The 24,562-nt window shown below is 42.2% G+C and overlaps 1 protein-coding gene across 3 annotated transcripts in view; it reads left to right on the forward strand.

Moving 5' to 3' along the window:
- Positions 1–24,562, forward strand: part of NIN (ninein) — a 274,889-nt gene that overhangs the window by 32,713 nt on the left and 217,614 nt on the right. For all 3 annotated transcript variants that reach the window (XM_029598345.1, XM_029598344.1, XM_029598347.1), the window contains exon 3: positions 22,354–22,435. In XM_029598345.1, the coding sequence (XP_029454205.1) occupies positions 22,354–22,435 (82 nt within the window). The remainder of the gene's footprint in view (positions 1–22,353; positions 22,436–24,562) is intronic.

Genomic DNA, 24,562 nt, shown 5'->3' on the forward strand with positions numbered 1-24,562 from the left:
GCTCTCCTTCCGCGTTCCACCCGGGCTATCAGCATTTTAAGCCCGGGCGAAGGTTGAGTTCCTATTTCGCTGGGGCAGGGGAGCAGCGAGGGACTGGGAAGTGTGGCGACACACTGGTATGTCGTGGCTCACCGGTTGAGAACTGCTGCTCTAGGTCAACTCATTGATGAAGGCCCTAGAGACTAACATTAACCCTGGAAACCTTACTCCACTTCTGACTAGGAATTCAGTTTCCAGTATTAAGAAAACATGAGGTAAGACAGCATGCTTTTTTTTTGTATCGGGCAGTGATAGCCAATGCTTCCATTAGCATGGGATTTCCATGCACAGGGTGCCAAGGAGTACGCCCGATTCTCAGCACACATTTTTTTTGCATGCAAAACTCCTTGCTGCACCTGTAATAACGTTTGCACACACAAAAGTGTATGCACAACTGCGGGATAAACTGTGCTGTACTGAGTGCATCTTATTGCACTGGGCTCTATTCTTATGAGCCCTGAATCCCAGTAGGGAGCCTTTGAAGGCACATCCCTACCAGACTTTGATAATTCTTTTTCTATCTGTTAGCAAATTCAATTGTACTGCAGCGGGTCATTGGTTTCTAAATAAGAGGTATAGAACATTCTGTCCTATGTTTAAAGATTTATAAGTATGGCAAATGGAGTGCAAGTCCGCCCTCCCATTCAGGCGAAGTGCTCCTTTACTCTCTCTCGCTGCAAAACAGCTTGTAAAATAAAATGCAAAGAATGAACTTTTTGGTTTTGTTTGTTTTTTTGTTTTAACAAACATGCTAACTAAGAATTCTTAGTTGGAATAAAAGTGGAAACATCTGCTGCTTTGAGGATATTGGCTGACTGTTTTTGGGACTGACTCGGTTGCAGTGCTGCACCCTGCCTTTCGGAGGACCTGGGTTCCATTCTTTGGCCCAGCCTTGGCATTCCTGGGCTGGCCAGGCTGGGGATCTATGCTGGAAGCAGCGCTCATAGATTTGGGCGAGGAAAGGACCAGACTCGGAGAGCCCATGCACCAAGCTATGGAGGGAGCTGTGATCTGTGGCCCTCTGGCAGAGGACATTCATTACAATGGCTGGGCTAAGTGAGGGGGACAGGGGTTAAAAATAGCATTAAAAAAAAAATCCCAGGTAGTTGAGAATGAAGGCTGATATGCTGTGTCCTAGAAGAGACTGGTTCTGATTGAGCTGGAAACCCAACAGCGTTAGGACGAAACTGCCAAGCCAAAAAAATGAAATATTTTTCTTCTCTTTGGGCTTTCACCACATAGATAGATGACACACCAGTATTTTGACACATTTGACCAGTAAAAGGCAGTATTTTCCAGATGTCACCCAGTCACGCCCAGATCTCTGTAGTGAATACTTGTGTGGAGTTTGGTATGTTTGTCAGCAATTCCCAAACTTATCTGTGCAGAATTATTCAGGCTATACCAAAATTGCGGTTCCCTTTATAAACAAATGTACAATATTTATAATGGCAGAGAGAGGTCATGGTCATGGAGTGCCACAAACAGATCCAGTTTTCAGCATTTCTGTAACGAAAGATGCATGAGATATGTTTGCATACAATGGAGGCAGTGCATACAGACGTACTTCATACATATTCATTGTGGATATCTTGAAAATCAGCCCTGGTGGTGACACTCCAGGGCAGGAGTTGCCTACCCCTGTATATGAGATATACACAACAGTAATTGAGTCATTTGATTCTACTATTTGTGGTTCGTGATGCTGTTGGTGATGCCAGAAGGATAAAGGGTTGTCAAGCTTGGGAGGACATGCAAGCACTCATGGATAAATTAGCTATCAAGAGGAATGAATAAACTGTTGCTAAAAGATCCTGTTCTAATGAGCTATATTCAAATTCATGTGGCTGGGGAAGGAAAAACAATGAGGCTAGCTGTGATTTGAAAGCCTCTGATAAATGCCATTGCCAGCTGTTAGGTATATAAAGGACAAATGGCTTTGTGGTAGTTCCAGTTCACTTAGTGTCCAATTTAGTCATGAATCCTGAATATTCTTGTTTTGTTAACACCAAGAGTGCAGACAGCCGTGCTCAGAGGCAGATAATTGGTAAGGCAAGCACAAGATCACCCTTTTTTAAATTATTCCTCATGTTACTTTGGCAATAGATGTAAAATTGTCATGCCAATAAAGTTATATGATTCTGACAAGAGAGAAGAGTGGACTACAGGGATCCAAGCTATTTTAGGGTTACACCCTGGGATTAGAAATTGAGGCGATCCAGATTTCACAGCTGCGTGTTTACATTACATGACAAATATAGATTACCTTGCTTCCCACTCCCAAATAGCACTTCTGGCCTTAGTCTGACCTTTGTAAGCTTACACTCATTCATGCAATAATATTCTAAGTGTGTCTTGTGAAGAAAAGGCACATAGTTGTCTGTTAGTTTGCTTGGGTTTGTTTTCTTGACTTTAACTGCCATCAAGTGTGGATTGACACCCAGTGGCCTGATGAGCTAGCTTCTTCCAATACGACCTATCACTAACTGTTTCAGAAAGTTGTTGCCAAGACACATCATTGGCTTCCTTGAAGTCATCAGTCCATGTTTTCTGTTTTCTTCTACTTTACTAAGCACAATCATTTTCTCTGTTTGCTTGAAGAATGAATTACTTCTCCTTGTCCATGGAATATTGTTTCTTTTTTTTTAAATGTATATTTTACCATCTACAATATTTCAGATAGATTATAATTTAATTCACAAATGGTGATAAAACATGCAAACACAGTATGAGAAATGAGCAATAATAAAAGCAATGAACTGCAGTAAACTGGAATAAATTAAGTGCTACTAGTGTATTAACAGCACAAATTAATAAGAGGAGTGAAGGCATTTTCCATAATGCAACAAAAATAAAATATAGACCAAAACATACTTGTGAATCATTTGGTTGCAGTTGTACTTCTGAGCAATCTTCTCTAACGCCACGTAAAATGCATGCATTCTCTTCCTTGTGTTCTTTAGTAATGTCAAACTTTCACATCCATACATTAACTGGGGAAAAAACAATGAATTATGTCACAGCAGCATCTTTCTTTAATTACGTTGCACTGGTTTCTCAGTTGACAAGCACCCATAATGTCATCCAATGGTGCCTACATAGACCCAACACTCAGAGCTTAGTAAAGACATTTCTGAGCTCGCACCGGAGCTTCCAGTTGTGCACACTGCCTTGTAAACCCCTTAATTTGTCTTTGTTCGAGCTATTACAAGGATATCTCTCCCAGTCTGATTCTTGGCCTGATAAAGTCTTTTATTTTTTTGCTGCTACCTTAACAGTTCATCAACAGAACTTTTCAGAGCTCTCAAAAAAAAAAAATTAGGAATGGAAAAACCTAAGATCAAGAAGATTGTAGTCAACATTTTAATTATTTGTTAAACATTTTATTTATGAATTTCATATATTAAAACAAAATACGTTTTGTAATAGAGGATAAAACATAAACCAAACAAACGACAAAAAGATAAACATACATCTACCAGCATTGATAACCTCTAAAAGAGAAGAAAAACATAAGGAAGCGAGGAGAGAAATGCATGGAGAAACGGGAAAAAAATAAAAGCATTAGCAAGAGTTCCTGCATATACAGGACAACTCTGAAGCAATAGGAGCAGAAGAAGAGGTTAGAATTTTCTTTGTATCCAGGAAAGATTTAAGCTGCTCAGGAGAAAAAAAGACATAGCAGTCAGAATGATATTTAATAAAGCATTTACAAGAGTAAAGAAAAGTAAATGAGGTGCTCATTTCTAAAGTATCTTTCCTAAGGTCCAAAAACCCTCTTCTCTCTTGAGTAAGCCTGGAAATACACGGACAAATTCTCAAGTTTTGACCATGGAAAGGAACATTTAGATTCCAGAAATACAAGGACATCGCTTTAGTTAAATCCAAATCTGCAACAAGCGAAACTGATGTTTGAATAATTTCCAGCCCCGATGTCGCCAAAAATTCAGTCAAATTTAACATAGCCAAATAGCTCCAGGGTCTGAAACAGCACCTTGTGGGTTTGGTAGTTGCTTGGTTTTGTTTGATTGTAAATATTATTTCTCTTATCATAAGGCTTGGGGGTAATTGCACAGAGCAGCAGTTGCTACCCTTGAGAGAAACATGGGGGGGGGGGGGGTATCCTGCACAAAGTGGCAGATACTACCATAAGAAGCTTGTGAGCAGACTGGATGGTTTATCTGGTCCTTCTCTGCTGTCACCATTACCTTACTATGTGAGGAAATTTGAGACCGTGAAGAGAGAAAATATATTTTATTATTAGAAGGATAATCTTCAGTTGGAATATGAAGAACTTCAGCAAAATATCCTTTCAAAGTAACTAAGGGAAGTTCTATGATTTTAGGGAAATGTAAACCCTACAACAAAGGAAAAGGGAGGCATTTCTTTTGGTCGAAAGAGTGGCATTGCTGATGGGCCTAGTAAGGTCTTGCCTGCAGCAGGCCAAAGAATCAGCAAGATTGGTCCTGGTTCTCCTCAGACACATGGTACACGTAGTTCCTCTGGTTGTCTGTACATGTACTGCCTTTAGTGGGCCATCCTAAGTCAGTGGGATCTGCTCTATCAACTGTTCTCATATTTCTGTGACCCATGAGATGAGGTCATGTCTTCAGTGGTGGTTGAATCCGGAAGTTTTAAAAGTTGGGGAAGGGAGTCTTGCTACACATCCCAATATATCAAGTGACATGACCCTTCTATAGATATCTCCACCAAAGAGTGGGGGATGTATACTGGTGTGGTGTAGGCAGAAAGGACATGGTCCCTAGTGCAGGTCTATAGCTGCAACCCATCTGCTATTGTTTAAGGGCTTTCTCATCTGAACTTGGGCAAGAGAATTGTGATACAGGTGGACAACCAGGTGGCCATGTTCTAAATAAGCAGGGAGGTATGGACTCATACACTCTCTGCAAGGAGGTCCTCAAAATCTGGTCATGGGCCAACCACCACAATGCTCATCTCCAAAGGCCCTACCTTTCAGGAATCTAAAATATGTTGGGTTGCCTTAGCAAAGTTTTGCAACCTACGAGTGGTTGTTGGATGACTTGTTCAATTGCTTGAGAATGCCAGTGATTGACTTGTTTGCTTAAGTGCACAACAGAAAGGTCAATAAGTTCTGCTCTATGTATTTGAGTAGCTATTGATCAGCTCCTGAAGCTTTTATCCTAGCCTGGAGCACCTGCCTACTCTATACATACCCACCAATTCCTCTTCTTGCCAGAATTATCCAGAAGATCCTTCAGATCAAGGCAAGGGTAAGTCTCATTGCACCAGTGTAAGGGATCACAGACTCCAGTGGCTTGCACTGTGGCCAGCTCTCAGTACCTCACTGTCCCAGTCCTAGCCTCTTTTGTGCTCCCCTGCAGCCTTCTAGCATGGCCTCTGGCATCCTGGCTCTGCCCTGCAACAAAGGACACACCCAGGAAGTATCAAACTTTATAGGGCCTGAAGACAGGAAGTCATGTGACACAGCTTGAAATAAGCACTGTCTTAAATAAGGATGCCCTGTTCACTTCACACTTGTCTGAGCAACATGTCTTGTTTCCTCTAAACCAGATTATTCACTTCTTCCCATTCCTGTTTTGCTTTGACCCAGACTTTTCTGACCTCACTCTCCTTGAAGCCTGTCCTGACCTTGGCTTTGTACTTCTCTCTGTGAATAGACTCTGCCTGTCTTCAGCTCTTCCTTGGTTCTGCACTTCCCAATGTCTTCCATCAGCTGCCACCTGTTGGAGCCAGATCTGCTTGCAGATCAGGCAGCATCAATCCGACAGTGGTCTAAAGTGTTCACACCTCAGCTCATCACGGTTCTGAAATGACTGCAGGAGTTACAACTAGCCTGGCCAGAGTCAGATCTGGTGTCTGTAGCTCATCAGTTTTTCAGTTCAGTCTTTGATTCCATTTGGAATGTATCTGATTCTCGGGACAGTGCACATTGCCATTTGAATGTGCCGTCTCTGGCTCTCATTGCATGGAAGTTGAACGTGCAGTAGTCTCGTCCTACTCCTTTCGAAAAAGATGGAAGATGTGCTGATTTTGGCTAGAAAGTCTTCAATAGTTTCAGGTGGAAGAGGTTTTCAACATGGGTATGTGGCCACCCAGCTAGATCACGTTTCCTGTTGCTCAAAGAATCCCCTATCATCCCCAGGCATTAGTAACTCTTTAGTCAAGTTAATCTCTGCACCATTGTGGCATATCACCAGCAAGTGGGAAAGTGCACCAATTTCTCTCCACCTTTTAGTGTCAAAATCATGAAAGTCTGTACCATTGGAAGACTTTGGTTAGTAAACCTTCAGTGTGTTAAAACCTCATTGAAGCACTAGCTCAACTCCTGAAACCTCCCTTCAAACCTCTCGAGCAGGTGGATATGAAATTCTGTCGACAAGCAGAGTTAAATTAGCCATAACACGTGAGTGATGTGATCCGTCTGACCCATCTTTCTAACTCAGTAAAGTTTTACCTTTGAGCATATACAGAACTTCCTGCATGCGTGCTGCCTTTTGAGTTCCTCAGTCTTTTTTTGTCTGAGCTTATGCATGGATGTGTACCCTCTCTCTTCACATCATTTATCTTTTCTTTTTTTCTGAAAGTTTTTACTTCAGCTAGCTCATTCTTCGAACTGCCTCTGCAGCCCCTCAACAGCACTTTTCAGTGCTACTCAAAATATTAAAAATAAAGAATGAAAAATCTAGAATAACTCAAGATGTCTGGTTCCGGAAGGCAACATCCAGTGGCTTCAAGGACTGTTTGAGGCTGCAAGATGTTCATCACTGATGGCCAGGCATCTGTTACAGGTGCCTGGGACCCAATCATTCTACAATTGGTTGGATGTCACCAAGATCCTAGAGGAACAGGGTCTGGAAGAAGGAGGAACTTCGCAGGGTGGTGAAAAGTCAGAGCCATTTCTACTCTTAGACTGGGGCCCCTTCAGGCTTCCTCTAGGCTTAATCAAGCAGGATCTCCTTGAGCAAAGCTCCCCCACCTGTGGCACTGGCTCCCAGATCCGCCATAGTTTAGAAATCGAGCAAGATATGGAAGCGTCAAGAGTAGGGGTCAATGAGCCCCTTGCTGCAGGAGCAGGCTGCTGCCCCCCTCCTTGTGGGGCTCGGCATAGAAAAAGAAAGCACCATGCCTTAGATCTAGTAGTGCAGGTGGTGCCGCCTAACCTTAAGTTGGCATCAAAGCATGCATTGTCGATAGACCGGTTCCCAGCGCAGTTGATCTACTTGAGGTAGGAATAGGCCTTTGTGTGGGCAGGTCTTGGAGTAGACTCTTCACACTTACCTCCCTCCATGTTGGTGTCTTTGTCTCCATCTTACCTCCTCGATCATGGACTTCATTTGGAGGCTCTGGATCCATTGTGTTCCATTGTGCTTCTAGTCTCTGAGGCCTCTAGCACTGCTTACCCAGGAGGGTGTGCCATCCTGGAGTCCAGTAGGAGCTTTATTTAACTGATTGCTTTGTAGGAATGTGATCCTATACTGGTTTCAGAAGAAGATTTCTGTTCCCCAAATGGGTCAAATGACACAGCAGCCCATAGACTAGGTGGCTGAATTGAGGAAGACTTTCTTTATCTCGTTGGCAGCAGTGACAACAAGAGTATTCTACAATCATTCCTGTTCAGAATATCAAATTTGCTGACATAAGGGGAGTCCTCCATGTCTCAGGAGCTCCGATCAGAGGTCCCAGTCGTAGCAGCTTGCCCTCAACCATCGCTTTCTAAGGAGGAATTCAGCCAGTTCAAGGATGGAGCATGGAACACCACAGACTATGCACCTGAGTATTCCCCTCCGAGACAACCAAAGACTTCACCCCAATCACCTTAGTCTTCATTGGGATCATGGACCAGTATTCCTCCACCTCTCAGTTTAAGGAAGGGTCTACTGGGATCCTCCCTGACCCCCTCATTTGACCTGCTGAAGCATTCAATTCTACTAAAAGACCTCTTGTACTCTGAATTCCTGGATAAGTTGAGCAAAGCAATCTGAGTCCATGTTCACAGAGACAAAGATCCCTGTATGGAGTAATCAAGATACTTTGGATTCTGAAAACACTGTCTGATCCTGATTCATTCAATCTTGCGAGAACTGCAAATGAGTGTGGGATAATCCAGCCTCCTGCAACGGAACTTAGATATTAAGTCCAGCAATCTCCAATGTTTGGGGTGGTTCAACTACCACATTAGTAAATGGTTATGAAGTCTGTGTTGAAATGGGCTAAAAAGACCAGACAGTTTTTTTTCTAATAATCGCACACCCAGGTATTGCAGCCCACAAACTATACATGGTACAATACTTACATGATTTTATCGAGAAGCTGAAACCTCTAGCAGACTCTCAATAGGGAGCAGAAAGGATATCAGTGGACCCTGCTAGGTGCAGAATAATGTGAGTGCCATCTCCTCCAATCAGTGTATGAATTGTTTGATAATGCAGTAATATCTTGTGTAATGGCAGCTGGAACATGCCAAATGACCTGGTTGAGATCCAGCAGTCTGTGTGAGGATGTTTATGAAAAGTTGGCCAGTGTTCCATGTTTGGCAGCAATATCTTTGGAGACAAGATCAGAAAAACTGTTGACCAAATTGAGTCACATACTCCATTTAGTTCTTATCAGCAGGACTCAAGCAACATTCTTCCTCTACTTACATCACTTACAAGCACTCCTTTTTCCAGTGACACCCTTTCAGCCAATTCCAGCAGTATCTTGCCCCACCTGCATCTGCGCCGGCCGTACGGCAACATGATTAGACTGCAGGAGGTCGTTCCGGACCCCCGCTGGACTTTTGGCAAGTCTTGTGGGGGTCAGGAGGCCCCCCCAAGCTGGCCAAAAGTCCCTGGGGGTCCAGCGGGGGTCCGGGAGCGATCTCTTACGCTCCTGACGTCGGGGGACAAAAAAACAAAATGGCGCTACCTTTGACCTGTCATATGACAGGTCAAAGGTAGCGCCGGCGCCATTTCTACAACGCATGGAGGTCCAAGAGTAAAAGATCACACCGGGACCCTTCCTCTGGACCCCAGGTAATTTAAGGCATTTTGGGGGGGTTCGGGAGGGTGGGGGATTTATTTTAAAGGGTCATGGTGGGTTTTAGGGTTGTTTTAGTGTGCCGGTTTTCCTGCCCTCCCCCTTCCCCCGATTTACGATTTTTTAACGATAAATCGGGGGAATTGTTATTGTATCGCGGCTCTAACGATTTTTGACGATTTAAAATATATCGGACAATATTTTAAATCGTCAAAAAACAATTCACATCCCTACCTTTAAATACTGTGTGCAGTTCTGGTCACCACATCTCAAAAAGGATATAGCTGCACTGGAGAAAGTACAGAGAAGAGCGACCCAAATAAGGTACATGGAACTGCAGCCCTATGAGGAAAGGCTAAAGAAGTTAGGGCTCTTCAGTTTGGAAAAGAGACTGAGGAGGGATATGATAGTCTACAAAATCATGAAAGGACTTGAACAAATTAATGCAAATTGTTTGTTTATTTACTCTCTCGGATAATTGAAGGACCAGGGGGGCACTCTATGAAGTAGTAAGTAACTCATTTAAAACAAATCAAAGAATTTTTTCACTCAGTGCATAGTTAAGCTCTGGAATTCATTGCCAGAGGATGTGGTTATAGCAATTAGTGTTCCTGGGTTTAAAAAAGGTTTGGATAAGTTCATAGGGGATATATCCATAAACTGTTATGATGATAATTAATAAGCAATAGTAGCTTGTGATCTATCTAATTTTATGGACCCTTGGTCTGACCCAGTATGACATATCAAACATACTAATAAAAATAATATTTCAAAACAGCTGACAAAAAGAATAACATCCAATCATATAAACTCATACAAGTCCAATAAAATATTTCAAAACAGCAGAAACATATGCTGCCCAATACTTAAAATTTAAAACTCCCTCTGTCCATACCTAGAATATTTTGTTTTCCAGGTGTCCTGAGATTGTTGTGGATTAGCAGGCGAGAAGAAAAGGGATTGTTCAGTCTTCCTCCTCTCTCTCATATATACACGTGCTGAATCAGAGAACATGCTCTCATATACACACACACACAGACAAACATGCTCTTTCAAATGCACAATAATGCTTAGTTCCTCCCTCTTCCCCATCAGAACACATTCACTTCCTTCCATCAGAAGTAGACGTCCTCTTTTTGAGGCTGTGGGGCTGATGCACTGTTTACTGTATCTGCGGGGGCTTAGGGGGAGCAGCTCGCTGTTGCTCTTCCTGTGCTCCAACACCGCGTGGGCCCAGAGGGATGCTTCCCCTTCCTGCCACAGCGCAGAGGACACGCTGTTCTTTCCTCTAGTAACGACTGCATGGCCTCTCCTTCACACGTGCACATTCCCACCATTTCTTTTTCTCTTCTGTGCAGGCAGGAAGGAGAGACCATGCTGTCACTGCCTCCAGACTGCTGCACTCTAGGCCAGTGGTTCTCAACCTTTTTCCCATCGTGACACACCTGACGGACAATGCTCACGTGTGACACACTGCTCATTACAAAAAGGCCCAGTATTACTCTCGTTCTGAGAATGACACAAGGGAAAGATAAGTCTCTCTGAACAGAAATTACATAAATAGTAAACCTCCCATACCAGAACAGCACCAATTCCCAGCACACAATCAGTAACCACCTTACCTAAGAAAAGGCAACTTTGAAAATATTTCACCAGGTCTTAAAACTCCAAAACTCCTCCTGTTAGGAAAACAGAACAAACCAGGCTGCTATGGAGCCCTTCACAGAAACTACACACCAGCAGAAAACCTCACCGGAATCACATGTGCTGACCCTCAACTAACAAAGAATAGAGAGACCATAAAGCATAAATCGAAGCATGCAGACAAAAACTGAACTGGAAACTGCAACAAGCTAGAGTCTCTGTATGCAGTCTAACAAGGGAAAAAGGGAAACATCACCAGTCCTCATAAAATAAAGCAAGAAATATAAAAATCAATAGCAGTAAAATCATACTAATAAAAAGAACAGATTACAAAACAGAGAGTAGGATTAAATGGGCAATTTTCTCAGTGGAAGGGAGTGGACAGTGGAGTGCCTCAGGGATCTGTATTGGGACCTTTACTTTTCAATATATTTATAAATGATCTGGAAAGAAATACGACAAGTGAGATAATCAAATTTGCAGATGACGCAAAATTGTTCAGAGTAGTTAAATCACAAGCAGATTGTGATAAATTGCAGGAAGACCTTGTGAGACTGGAAAATTGGGCATCCAAATGGCAGATGAAATTTAATGTGGATAAGTGCAAGGTGATGCATATAGGGAAAAATAACCCATGCTATAATTACACAATGTTGGGTTCCATATTAGGTGCTACAACCCAAGAAAGAGATCTAGGTGTCATAGTGGATAACACATTGAAATCGTCGGTACAGTGTGCTGCGGCAGTCAAAAAAGCAAACAATGTTGGGAATTATTAGAAAGGGAATGGTGAATAAAACGGAAAATGTCATAATGCCTCTGTATCGCTCCATGGTGAGACCGCACCTTGAATACCGTGTACAATTCTGGTCGCCGCATCTCAAAAAAGATATAATTGCGATGGAGAAGGTACAGAGAAGGGCTACCAAAATGATAAGGGGAATGGAACAACTCTCCTATGAGGAAAGACTAAAGAGGTTAGGACTTTTCAGCTTGGAGAAGAGACGACTGAGGGGGGATATGATGGAGGTGTTTAAAATCATGAGAGGTCTAGAACGGGTAGATGTGAATCGGTTATTTACTCTTTCGGATAGTAGAAAGACTAGGGGGCACTCCATGAAGTTAGCATGGGGCACATTTAAAACTAATCGGAGAAAGTTCTTTTTTACTCAACGCACAATTAGACTCTGGAATTTGTTGCCGGAGGATGTGGTTAGTGCAGTTAATATAGCTGTTTTTAAAAAAGGATTGGATAAGTTCTTGGAGGAGAAGTCCATTACCTGCTATTAAGTTCACTCAGAGAATAGCCACTGCCATTAGCAATGGTTACATGGAATAGATTTAGTTTTTGGGAATTTGCCAGGTTCTTATGGCCTGGATTGGCCAATGTTGGAGACAGGATGCTGGGCTTGATGGACCCTTGGTCTGACCCAGTATGGCATTTTCTTATGTTCTTATGTCCAATAATTAAAAACTTTTATATAAAAATGTCCAGGCACTAATAAAATATTTCAAAACATTTGAATCAAAACAAAGACCCAATAATTAAAAATGATTAAAAAAAAAAAATAACAATAATAATCTGTGCTCTGTGTTTCACCAGGTTATGAGCTGTCGTCGGTGGGTGTGCGATTGTATGGTTTTTTTGAACATATTTGCGAGTCTGAATGGTAGTTTGTCTGTAGATGTTAGGTTCCATATTAGGAGCTACTACCCAGGAAAAAGATCTAGGCATCATAGTGGATAACACATTGAAATCGTTGGCTCAGTGTGCTGCAGCAATCAAAAAAGTAAACGTAAGGAATTATTAGGAAGGGAATGGTTAATAAAATGGAAAATGTCATAATGCCTCTGTATCGCTTCATGGTGAGACCGCACCTTGAATACTGTGTACAATTCTGGTCGCCGCATCTCAAAAAGATATAGTTGCGATGGAGAAGGTACAGAGAAGGGCAACCAAAATGATAAAGGGGATGGAACAGCTCCCCCATGAGGAAAGGCTGAAGAGGTTAGGGCTGTTCAGCTTGGAGAAGAGACGGCTGAGGGGGGATATGATAGAGGTCTTTAGGATCATGAGAGGTCTTGAACGAGTAGATGTGAATCAGTTATTTACACTTTCAGATAATGGAAGGACTAGGGGGCATTCCATGAAGTTAGCAAGTCACACATTTAAGACTAATTAGAGAAAATTCTTTTTCACTCAACGCACAATTAAGCTTTGGAATTTGTTGCCAGAGGATGTGGTTAGTGCAGTTAGTGTAGCTGGGTTCAAAAAAGGTTTGGATAAGTTCTTGGAGGAGAAGTCCATTAATGGCTATTAATTAAGTTTACTTAGGGAATAGCCACTGCTATTAATTGCATCAGTAGCATGGGATCTTCTTGGTGTTTGGGTAGTTGCCAGGTTCTTGTGGCCTGGTTTGGCCTCTGTTGGAAACTGGATACTGGGCTTGATGGACCCTTAGCCTGACCCAGCATGGCAATTTCTTATGTTCTTATGTTCTCTCTCAGTGGACAGGGGAAATGTTGAAAAGATAAGTGATTTTGTTTGTATTGTTTGCCAGAAGGGTTGTCTTGGTTGCTTCAGCTATTGTTATTGTATCTGTTTTTTTGCAATTAATGACCCAATAAAGATGAGTTAAAAAAAATGCTCTGCTCTCCATACTTGGAAATGTTTGATTTCCAGGTGCCCTGAGATGCTGTGAATTAACAGGAGGGGAGGGGGGAGTTTGCTTGCAACTTTCTTCTCTCTATCAGTCACACACAAGCTCTCTCACTTACATAGGCTCTCAATCACACATTTACACACATGCTCTTTCTCTCTCACACACACACACACACACACACACACTTTCAATCAAACACTTACATACATGCTGTCTTTCATCTACACATACAGCTCTCAATCAGATACACATGCTGTTTCTCACCCACACAGGCTCTCAATCACACACACACACACACACACACACACACTGTATTTCTCTTGCATTTAAAAGATCTGTCCCATACAGACACACACACAGGCTCTTTCACACAAACAGGTTCTCAATCACACTCTTAACACACATGCTTGCTCTCTCACACACTCTTAATCACACGCTTACATACTTGCTGTCTCTCTTACACATGCTCGCTCATTCACTCATCCTATCTCCCCTCCTCCTCCCCCACAGAAGAACTGGTGGCAGCAGAAGCCACCTGCTCTTGCGGCCTCGAGAATGGAGTCCCATCGGCCATAGGGGGTTCACGTTGTTCTTTTGGCTCCGGACTGCGTTGCTCCTCTTCTGTAGGCCAATGCTGTATGCACTTGGTGTCTTCCCACCCCCATGGCCACTGCACAGGCCTTCCTCTTCCAGGCCATGGGGATGGGAAGAAAATATCATGCTGGTAGTGCCATCTTCCAGCTCTCCTGCTGCATTCCGCTCGGGCTATCACCATTTGAAGTCTGGGCAGAAGAAGAGTTTGCATTTTGCTGAGGCAGGGGGGAGCAGCTGGGCCAAGGAAGAGGATTCAGTTTTGTAAGGAAGTGGGGAACCTTTTGGGGAAGGGGGAGTCTCTTCCGAAAGGATGGGCACCACCTTAACCAGGGTGGAACCAGACTGCTGGCGCTAACCTTTAAAAAGGAGATAGAGCAGTTTTTAAACTAGAACAAAGGGGAAAGCCGACTGTCGCTCAGCAACGCATGGTTCGGAGGGAGGTATCTTCAAAGAATACTAATGATGCATTAGAATTAGGGCATCCCGACAGTGAGGTTCCAATAACAGGAAAAGTAGTCCAAGCACCTGTAACTAAAAGCTCCCCTGAGCTAAAAAAAATTCTAACTTATCTCTATCAATTAAAAAGCAGAATTAAAATACAAACAAAAAAACAAACTTTGAAATGTTTGTATGCTAATGCCAGTCAAAGAAGTAAGATGGGAGAATTAGAATGTATAGCAGTGAATGATAACATAGACTTAATTAGCTTTTCAGAGACATGGTGGAAGGAGGATAACCAATGGGACAGTGCTGTACCGGGGTACAAATTATATAGCAATGACAGAGAGGAGCATCTTGGTGGCAGGGTGGCGCTTTATGTCCGGGATGGCATAGAGTCCAACAGGATAAACATCCTGCATGAAACTAAATGTAGGATGTTGTGTGTTGAGGAAGGCTATAGTGTTAGGAGTATACTACCGTCCATCTGGCCAATATAGTGAGATGGACAGTGAAATGCTAAGAGAAATTAGGGAAGCTAACCAAATTGGTAGTGCGGTAGTAATGGGAGATTTCAATTACCCCAGTATTGACTGGGTAAATGTATCTTTGGGAGATGCTAGAGAGATAAAGTTCCTGGATGGAATAAATGACAGTTTTATGGAGCAATTGGTTCAGGAATAGATAAGAGAGGGTGCAATTTTACATCTAATTCTCAGAGGAGCACAGGATTTGATGAGAGGTAACTGTGGTAGGGTCGCTTGGCAATAGTGATCATAATATGATCAAATTTGAATTAATGACTGGAAGGTGGACAGTAAGCAAATCCACGGTTCTCGTGCTAAACTTTCAAAAGGGAAACTTTGATAAAATGAGAAAAGTAGTTAGAAAAAACTGAAAGGAGCAGCTACAAAGGCAAAAAGTGTGCAAGAGGCATGGTCATTGTTTACAAAAAAAATTCCATCCTAGAAGCACAGTCCAGATGTATTCCACGCATTAAGAAAGGTGGAAGGAAGGCAAAATGATTACCAGCATTGTTAAAAGGTGAGGTGAAAGAAGCTATTTTAGCCAAAAGATCTTCATTTAAATATTGGAAGAAGGAGCCAACAGAAGAAACTAGGATAATGCATAAGCGTTGCCAAGTTAAATATAAGACATTGATAAGACAGGCTAAGAGAGAATTTGAAAAGAAGTTGGCCGTAGAGGCAAAAACTTACAATAAAACTTTTTTTAAAATATATCCGAAGCAGAAAGCCTGTGAGGGTAGTCAGTTGAACAGTTAGATGATCGAGGGGTTAAAGGGGCACTTAGAGAAGATAAGGCCATCGTGGAAATATTAAACAATTTCTTTGCTTCAGTGTTTACTGAAGAGGATGTTGGGGAGATACCCGTACTGGAGAAGGTTTCCATGGGTAATGATTTAGATGGACTAAACCAAATCACGGTGACCTAGAAGATGTGGTAGACCTGATTGACAAACTGAAGAGTGGTAAATCACCTGGACCAGATGGTATACACCCCAGGGTTCTGAAGGAACTCAAAAACGAAATTTCAGACCTATTAGTAAAAATTTGTAACCTATCATTAAAATCATCTATTGTACCTGAAGACTGGAGGGTGGCTAATGTATCCCCAATATTTAAAAAAGGCTCCAGGGGTGATCCGGGAAACTACAGACCAGTTAGCCTGACTTCAGTGCCAAGAAAAATAGTGGAAAGTGTTCTAAATATCAAAATCACAGAACATATAGAAAGACATGGTTTAATGGAAGAGAGTCACCATGGTTTTATCCAAGGCAAGTCTTGCCTCACAAATCAGCTTCACTCTTTTGAAGGAGTTAATAAACATGTAGATAAAGGTGAACCCATAGATGTAGTATATTTGGATTTTCAGAAGGCGTTTGACAAAGTTCCTCATGAGAGGCTTCTAGGAAAAGTAAAAAGTCATGGGATAGGTGGTGATGTTCTTTTGTGGATTACAAACTGGCTAAAAGACAGAGTAGGATTAAATGGACAATTTTCTCAGTGGAAGGGAGTGGGCAGTGGAGTGCCTCAGGGATCTGTATTGGGACACATACTCTTCAATATATTTATAAATGATCTGGAAAGAAATATGACGCGTGAGGTAATCAGATTTGCAGATGATACAAAATTGTTTAGAGTAGTTAAATCACAAGCCGATTGTGATAAATTGCAGGAAGACCTTGTGAGACTGGAAAATTGGGCATCCAAATGGCAGATGAAATTTAATGTGGATAAGTGCAAGGTGATGCATAGAGGGAAAAATAACCCATGCTATAGTTACACAATGTTAGGTTCCATATTAGGAGCTACCACTCAAGAAAGAGATCTAGGTGTCATAGTGGATAACACATTGAAATCGTTGGTTCAGTGTGTTGCGGCAGTCAAAAAAGCAAATAGAATGTTGGGAAATATTAGTGAATGGTGAATAAAACAGAAAATGTCATAATGCCTCTGTATCACTCCATGGTGAGACCGAACCTTGAATACTGTGTACAATTCTGGTCGCCGCATCGCAAAAAGGTTGCAATGGAGAAGGTACAGAGAATGGCTACCAAAATGATAAAGGGGATGGAACAGCTCCCCTATGAGGAAAGGCTGAAGATGTTAGGGCTGTTCAGCTTGGAGAAGAGATGGCTGAGGTGGGATATGATAGAGGACTTTAAGATCATGAGAGGTCTAGAAGGGGTAAATGTGAATCGGTTATTTACTCTTTTGGATAATAGAAGGACTAGGGGGCATTCCATGAAGTTAGTATGTGGCACATTTTAAAACTAATGGAGAACGTTTTTTTTCACTCAACGCACAATTAAACTCTGGAATTTGTTGCCAGAGGATGTGGTTAGTGCAGTTAGTATAGCTGTGTTTAAAAAAAGGATTGGATACGTTCTTGGAGGAGAAGTCCATTTCCTGCTATTAAGTTGAATTAGAAAATAGACACTGCTATTATTAGCTGCAGTAACATGGGATAGATTTAGTTTTTGAGAACTTGCCAGGTTCTTATGGCCTGGATTGGCCACTGTTGGAGACAGGATGCTGGGCTTGATGGACCCTTTGTCTGACCCAGTATGGCATGTTCTTAAGAGGACTGGGAAGCATAGAAATACGATTGAGAACCGCTGATCTATGCAGCTGCAGGCTGCCTCCTTCTGCTGCTGGGTGGGATGGGTTCCCCTGGTGTCTGTGAGCTTCCCACCACCTCTTCTTTTGCCACTGAGTGGGATGGGCTCCTCCAGCAGCTGCGGGTCCTTTTCTTGTCTGGGTGGGATGGGATCCCCTGCCCCCCTCCCCCCGGGGTGCCCCCTACAGTCTTCCACCTGGGAGCTTTGTCCCCCCCCCCCTGGTTCCCCCTCATTACACCACTGCTGAACTGTAAAAAGGCCTTGGCCTATTGTGTGACGAGAGCTCAACCACATCATTGGGCTTCTCAACTTTTTGTCTCCTATGTTCTTAAGACTGGGAATAGCTGTTGCCAAGCATATACTGTCCAATTGGCTAGCAGACTGCTCTGTCTGGCCTCCAGATCACAAACTCTGTCAAGGCTCATCAAGTAGGAGCAATGGCTACTTCATTGGTTCATAAGAGCCATGTCCATAGAAGAAATCTGCAAAGCTGCAACTTGGTCGTCCTTCCACACCTTCACATATCATTATTGTATGGGCAATTTCTCAGAGAGTGACAATAGCTTTAGCCAAGCAGTTTTACATATCCAGTTCACCCAGTAGTCTGCTGTCCATGATGGGGGTGGGGGGAGGGGGCATGGTTGCTTTTACAATATGAGCTCCATTTGCAGCCCTCAGCTTGGGACTCCCAATGTGACATAGCTAATGCAACCCTTCTTGTCAACAGAGAAAACATGTTTGCTTATTATAAATAGATTTTTCTGTAGGCAGTAGGGCTAAAGCTAAGCTCTACAATTTACCGAGGGGCTTTTGAGGCAGCATGCATGTGGGAACTCCTGTACATGCTTAGTAGTAAAACTTTACTGAGCTAGAGAGATCGGTCCATTCAGTGCAGTCGGATGATGTCATCCTTGTGTCATGGCTAATTCATCCTGCTGTCTAAATAGAGCCCATTTACGGTAAGCAAACTTAATTTCCTCACCTTCAGTGTAGTTTCTCATAGTTGACATCTCAATATGAAGAGTAAGCCAATTACAGGCCCTGGTTTCTGGCAACTGTTTTCATAATCACTAAATAAATAAATAAAAAAAAAAAAACCTTAAATACATAAAATAAATCTGCACTGTTTTTGTAACAGGGTTTTTCTATGAATTCACCTCCAAGTTCCTTCTGAAGTTGGTATCTGCATCCACCTTGACCAAGCTATTGTGCTGCCAATATTCTTTCCAAGATCACATGTGCACAAAGAAAGGCTCTTCATTCATTGAACCATAAGAGCCCTTGCGTATTATCTAAGAAGATTCAACCTCACCATCAAGCTTTTTAATAGTTCGTCCTTAGATCCCAATAGTTGTGAAGGCCAGTTGCTAAACAAATTGACTAATGTACAGTGCACTGTTAGGTACTTGGATGACTTACAGACTACAGACTGTCTAGCTGCATCAAGAGGCAGCCATGTCAACTTCAGTGGCTCATCTCTGAGCCATTTCTATTGAAGACATTTGCAAAGCTGCTACTTTGACATCTGTTCACATCCCACTTCTCTTTTGCATGACACAATAACTTTGGACAAGCAGTTTTGTGCAGCCTGTTCACCCAAGTAGTCCATGCTGTACTAGTGGAGTCCGGGTTGTCTGTTTTAGTACTTGCTCTGTAGTGCAGCCTTCAGCTTGGGACTCTCCACTATTATGGCTGATTCGTACCTGCTTGTCAATGGAGAAAGCAAGTTTGCTAACCCATAGACAGCAGGATGAATCAAGCATAAATACCTGCCTACCTACCTGGAAATTCAACTACCTCACTAAAGCATAAATTCTGGAAGAGATTGAGGAGCTTGGGAGGTGTGGGAATTCCTGCATATGCTCAGCCAAACTTTACTGAGCTCTGAAATCTAGGTTCATGTCAAGCTCTCAGATGACATCACCCACAGGTTATGGCTGATTCATCCTGCTGACTGCAGAGAACTCGGCTTTCTTTATTAATGCACCAGTAAAGAAAGCTTGCAAATATGAATTTAGAGGCAAAATTTTATTTTGCAAGGTCACCTGTGCTTAGCTTATAGAAGAAATTATTTTTCTAAAGTATGTGAAAATTCCCATAGACTGGATTCCAACGCATAATTTAGTGTTGATTTTGTAACTTGTATTCCATCTATTACCAAACACATGTTCTAGAATCGTGATTCAGGTGAGGTTTTCTGCTGGCGTGTAGTTTCTGTGTAGGACTCTATAGCAGCCTGACTTGGTCCGTTTTCCTAATAGGAGATGTATTGGTGTCTTAAGGCCTGGTGTAATATTTTCAGAGACTTATTGTACTTTAAAAGTGTGATCTTACATAAAATGCACACATTTACTTGTATTTAGTTTTAAACATATTGTATGGCTCTCATGGAATTACATTTTAAAATATGTGGCGTTCATGGCTCTCTCAGCCAAAAAGGTTCCTGACCCCTGTTCTAGATGGATCGCAGTAATTAAAACATAAAGTACAACAAACACAGAACATACATAAAACCCTACTTAAATACATTAAAATAATTACACGGTTCCAAAAACCTCCATCACATTCAGGCTGATACAGTACAGTGCGCTCTGATGGAGCGCACTGTTAATCCTCGATTGGACGCGTGTTTTCGACGTGCTAGCATTACCCCTTATTCAGTCAGGGGCCGAAAACGCGCGTCCAACCCCCCTGAACCTAATAGCGCCCGCAACATGCAAATGCATGTTGATGGCCCTATTGGGTATTCCCGCGCAATTCAGAAAGGAAAATGTGCAGCCAAGCCGCACATTTTACTTTCAGAAATTAGCGCCTACCCAAAGGTAGGCGCTAAATTCTTCGGGCACCAGGAAAGTGCACAGAAAAGCAGTAAAAACTGCTTTTCTGTGCACCCTCTGACTTAATATCATGGCAATATTAAGTCAGAGGTCCCGAAAGTTACCAAAAGTATATAAAAAAAAAATTTTGAAGTCTGCTCGTGGGTCGAAAACCGGACGCTCAATTTTGCCGGTGTCCGGTTTCCGAACCCGTGGCTGTCAGCGGGCTCGAGAACAGACGCCGGCAAATTGAGTGTTTGCTGTCAAACCTGCTGACAGCCGCCGCTGCGGTCCAAAAGGAGGCGCTAGGGACGCGCTAGTGTTCCTAGCGCCTCCTTTTACCTGTTTTTACCGTCTCGCCTACTTTGCATACTGAATCACGTGCACAGGAGAGTGCCCTGTGAGCGTGCTGGGAGAGCGGGCGTTTGCCCGCTCTCCCGCGGACTTTACTGTATCGGCCCAATTGAAAGGTACCACTGAGGAGTGCGTAATTTATTGGATTATATGGTTCTGGTGCTTAACATTCTTTGCTTTCTAACTGCCATTGTTTCCATAGAGGTTTCTTTTGAGGACCTTTTTTTATATCAGTATACTTATATAATGTAGAATCTCAAGGTTGTTGTTGATTTTTGGATACAAAGTTTGTTTGGAAGTTTAAAGAAATATTATCTTCTGATTCATATACTTGAAATCGGCCAATATTAGTGCTCACTTAAATGAATAATTGCAGTACTGAGAGAGAACCTGGCAAAAACTAATTTTCGGCATGTCACTCTTACATGTTGTATAGAGAGTGACACAGTGTTGCTATCAACTGAAGAGCTGACAAAAGAAGGAAAGGATTAAGAAAAGCTTCCAGTTCCCAACTATGTAGAAAATAATGGGGAATTATTCTATTTGAAGATTAATCTGTTTAAAAAAAAGACATATTCTGTGTGCCAGACCCGGAGCATGTTTCTTGGATAGAGAAAAAAAACCCCCATGGAACTTGCTCACTATCATCATTGTACATTTGACTCAATTTCCAGCCTGGGAGTTCAAAGTGAGTTATAGAATAGGATTACTTTATATGGTAACATCATGGTGCATTCCATAGGTTAGTGCTATAGAAGCACTGGGTAGACAAGGGTTACGGATAGAGCTGAGGAGTACAGAGGAATCTACAATAGATCTACCGAGTTAGTACACGGTTACAATGTAATAGGTTAAATATAGAATGTAGCTACTGGTCAGGATTAGTTTAACAGTGCAGTGGTTAAGTAACAGTTAATCTTTAGATAAATAAATTAAAACCCTATTTTACCTAAGGTTTGAGAGAAAGTTGGGAGTGGGATTGTGTTTGCAGGTAGATTTCTATACTATGTGGGTGGCACCTAAATCCTTCTACCTATGAGTCTTCCCACCCTTTCCATTTATTTATTTAGGTTTTTGTGACTCAAAGATTAATTCTTACAATTAGATATGGTCTCCGTTTGCAAATAAATTGCACCTATTAACCCATTGTCCTCTGGCTTGACCAGAAGGGAAAAATAGAAGGGACTGTCTCTTAGGGGGTTCTGTATAGTGCTACGTACAACTTGTAGCACTGTATTTGTTTAATAGTAGCATGAGGGTATCCATGGAGCTAAGCTCCCATCAGAGGAATAAAATTGTATTTTCTTCTGTCATATATAATGTTTAACAGCGCAATAGGATATTTCACATGGGCCCTGCAGCATGCTTGCATCCGACCTATTTGGGAAGTGTGTTCAAGGTATAATGTTTTTCTGTTTTCTGTTGAGTGATGTAATCTGTTGCCTCTCAAGGGGATCCATTGTTTAAAAAAAAAATAAATTTCCGTCTCATGGGTCTTTGTCCAGAGCATCAGACATAAATAAAACTAATGAGCAGTTTGGTTTCTCTGTCATGTTTATCTTATTAGTGTCTCCTTTTAAAATGGTCCCAGCTATAAATCTCTTGTCTTGATCTTTTTTTCCTTCTGTTCTTTATTTCAAAGGTACATTTTGACCAATTTAAGGAAGCACTGATACTTATTTTATCCAGCACACTATCCAATGATGAGAGCTTCCAAGAGCAAGGTAACAAACATGTTTTTCCATTTGTAACCCTCTTCTAGTACTAAGTACATAGGGGCTGGGAGAAAGAGATGGAGGGTTTTTTTTTTTGTTTTTGTTTTTTTTTAAACCTAGGTCAGTGGTTCTAAATCCAGTCATTGAGATTCACCCATCCTATACTAGGCCTCCAATGTATGCAAATATTTATTTATTTATTTAAAAACTTTTATATACCGGCGTTAGTGTACAACATCACACCGGTTCACATTAGAACTGAAAGGAGGAAAATACAATGAACAGGGATAGGGGGGTGGGGTTACAATAATCTCATGTACATTCATTTTAAATATCCTGAAAATGACTGGTCGGATTGGCCTTAAAACTGGGTTAGGAAACACCGACCTAGATGAGAATGTGCTGCATGTAGTCTGCTTACCTACATCCCAAGAAGCTTGTGTATAAGATTCGGCTTTTTCCTGGTTCTGACACACTGATGCTGAAGCATCCTTTCATGTCTGAGCCACAGGCTCCCTGACATGGTTTTATAAGATATACCTCTCTCTAATATTTATGGGAAATTAAATACTGGAGTCAAAGGTCCACAAGAACTATTTATCCATTTTGCTTATCCATTGTGCCCACGTTTAGTTCTTGATCTACGAAGGTTTTTCTCCCATTCTTTATTGGAAGAAAACATTTTTAGTAACAAGGCCTTTAGTGTCCTTTAAGTCTCCAGAGCTGTAACATTGTTGGGACTGGCCCTTGGATGAATCCTCGCTAGCTTAATTTGTATGGGAAGCAAAAAAGTGCACATAGAAAGTACAGAATACAATCAAGACCTGAACCAACAGCAGTTATAATCACTTTGTTTTTATATCAATAGTGTGTAGAAATAAATAGTTGTAACATGTATTATTCACTATGGCTTTGTTTATTTTGTTTTATGCTCACAAACAGGCCAATACAGTAAACATCGCGGGCGAGTGCACAGGACACTCTCCTGTGCGCGCGATTCAGTAAATTAATTTATTTAAATTAGGGCCTGCGGTAAAAAGAGGCGCTAGGGACACTAGCGTGTCCCTAGCGCCTCTTTTTGGACAGGAGCGGCGGCTGTCAGCGAGTTTGACAGCCGATGCTCAATTTTGCCACCGTTGGTTCTCAAACCCGCTGACAGCCACGGGTTCAGAAACCGGACGCCGGCAAAATTGAGCATCTAGTTTTCAAGCCGCGGGTCCATTTAAAATTTAAAAAAAATTTTTTTTAACTATTTTTAACTTTTGGGTAGACACTAATTTCTGAAAGTAAAATGTGCGGCTTGGCTGCACATTTTACTTTCTGAATCGCGCGGGCATAATTAATAGGGCCATCAACATGCATTTGCATGTTGCGGGCGCTATTAGTTTCGGGGGGGTTGGACGCGAGTTTTCGGCGCACTATTACCCCTTACTGAATAAAGGGTAAAGCTAGAGCATCAAACGGGGGTTAACAGTGCGCTCCACCGGAGCGCACTGTTAACCCCCGGAGCGCACTGTTAACCACCGGAGCGCACTGTACCGTATCAGCCCGAAAGTGTTTAACTCACTTTTGATGTGCACTTTGGACAGGACCTGAGCTGCTAGCTTTCAGCACTGTTCCCAGGGCTTAGGGAATGATTTTAATTTTTCCCTGAAAATGAAAATCAAAGAAAAGTTTTGTAATTGTTAGATGGCAGTGGCTGCTGATGCTTCTTTTCCCTGTGCCAGTTAGTCAATGGAGAAGCAAGTGGTTAACAAACTAGCACAAATGACAGTCTTCTCTTTCTCTTAAAACCCCATAATGTTTTTTCTCTGCTCCCTACCTGCAGCAACCTCTGAGTCTTCCCAAGAGAACGGATGTGTTTAGGCCTGGATTTAGGCATAGACAAATTGGATACTCGCCTCTGGCACCAAATTGTCATAGGTGCTGGTCCACTGCTGCTGCCATTCCTCCAAATTCCTGAAACTTAACTTCAGAGCAGGGACTGTGAGCCCCTGGCCTGAGGTTAAATTGCAGGAAGTGTGGAGAAAGAGTGGTGGATGTCTCCAAATGAAAGGGGGATACTATGGGAAGGATCTGGGAAGGGATAATCTAGTGGGGAAGGTGGCCCTGGATGCATTAGATTAGGGTGGGGAG

This window comes from Rhinatrema bivittatum, chromosome 4 (assembly GCF_901001135.1).
Source record: "Rhinatrema bivittatum chromosome 4, aRhiBiv1.1, whole genome shotgun sequence".
Classification (NCBI taxonomy): Eukaryota; Metazoa; Chordata; class Amphibia; order Gymnophiona; family Rhinatrematidae; genus Rhinatrema; species Rhinatrema bivittatum.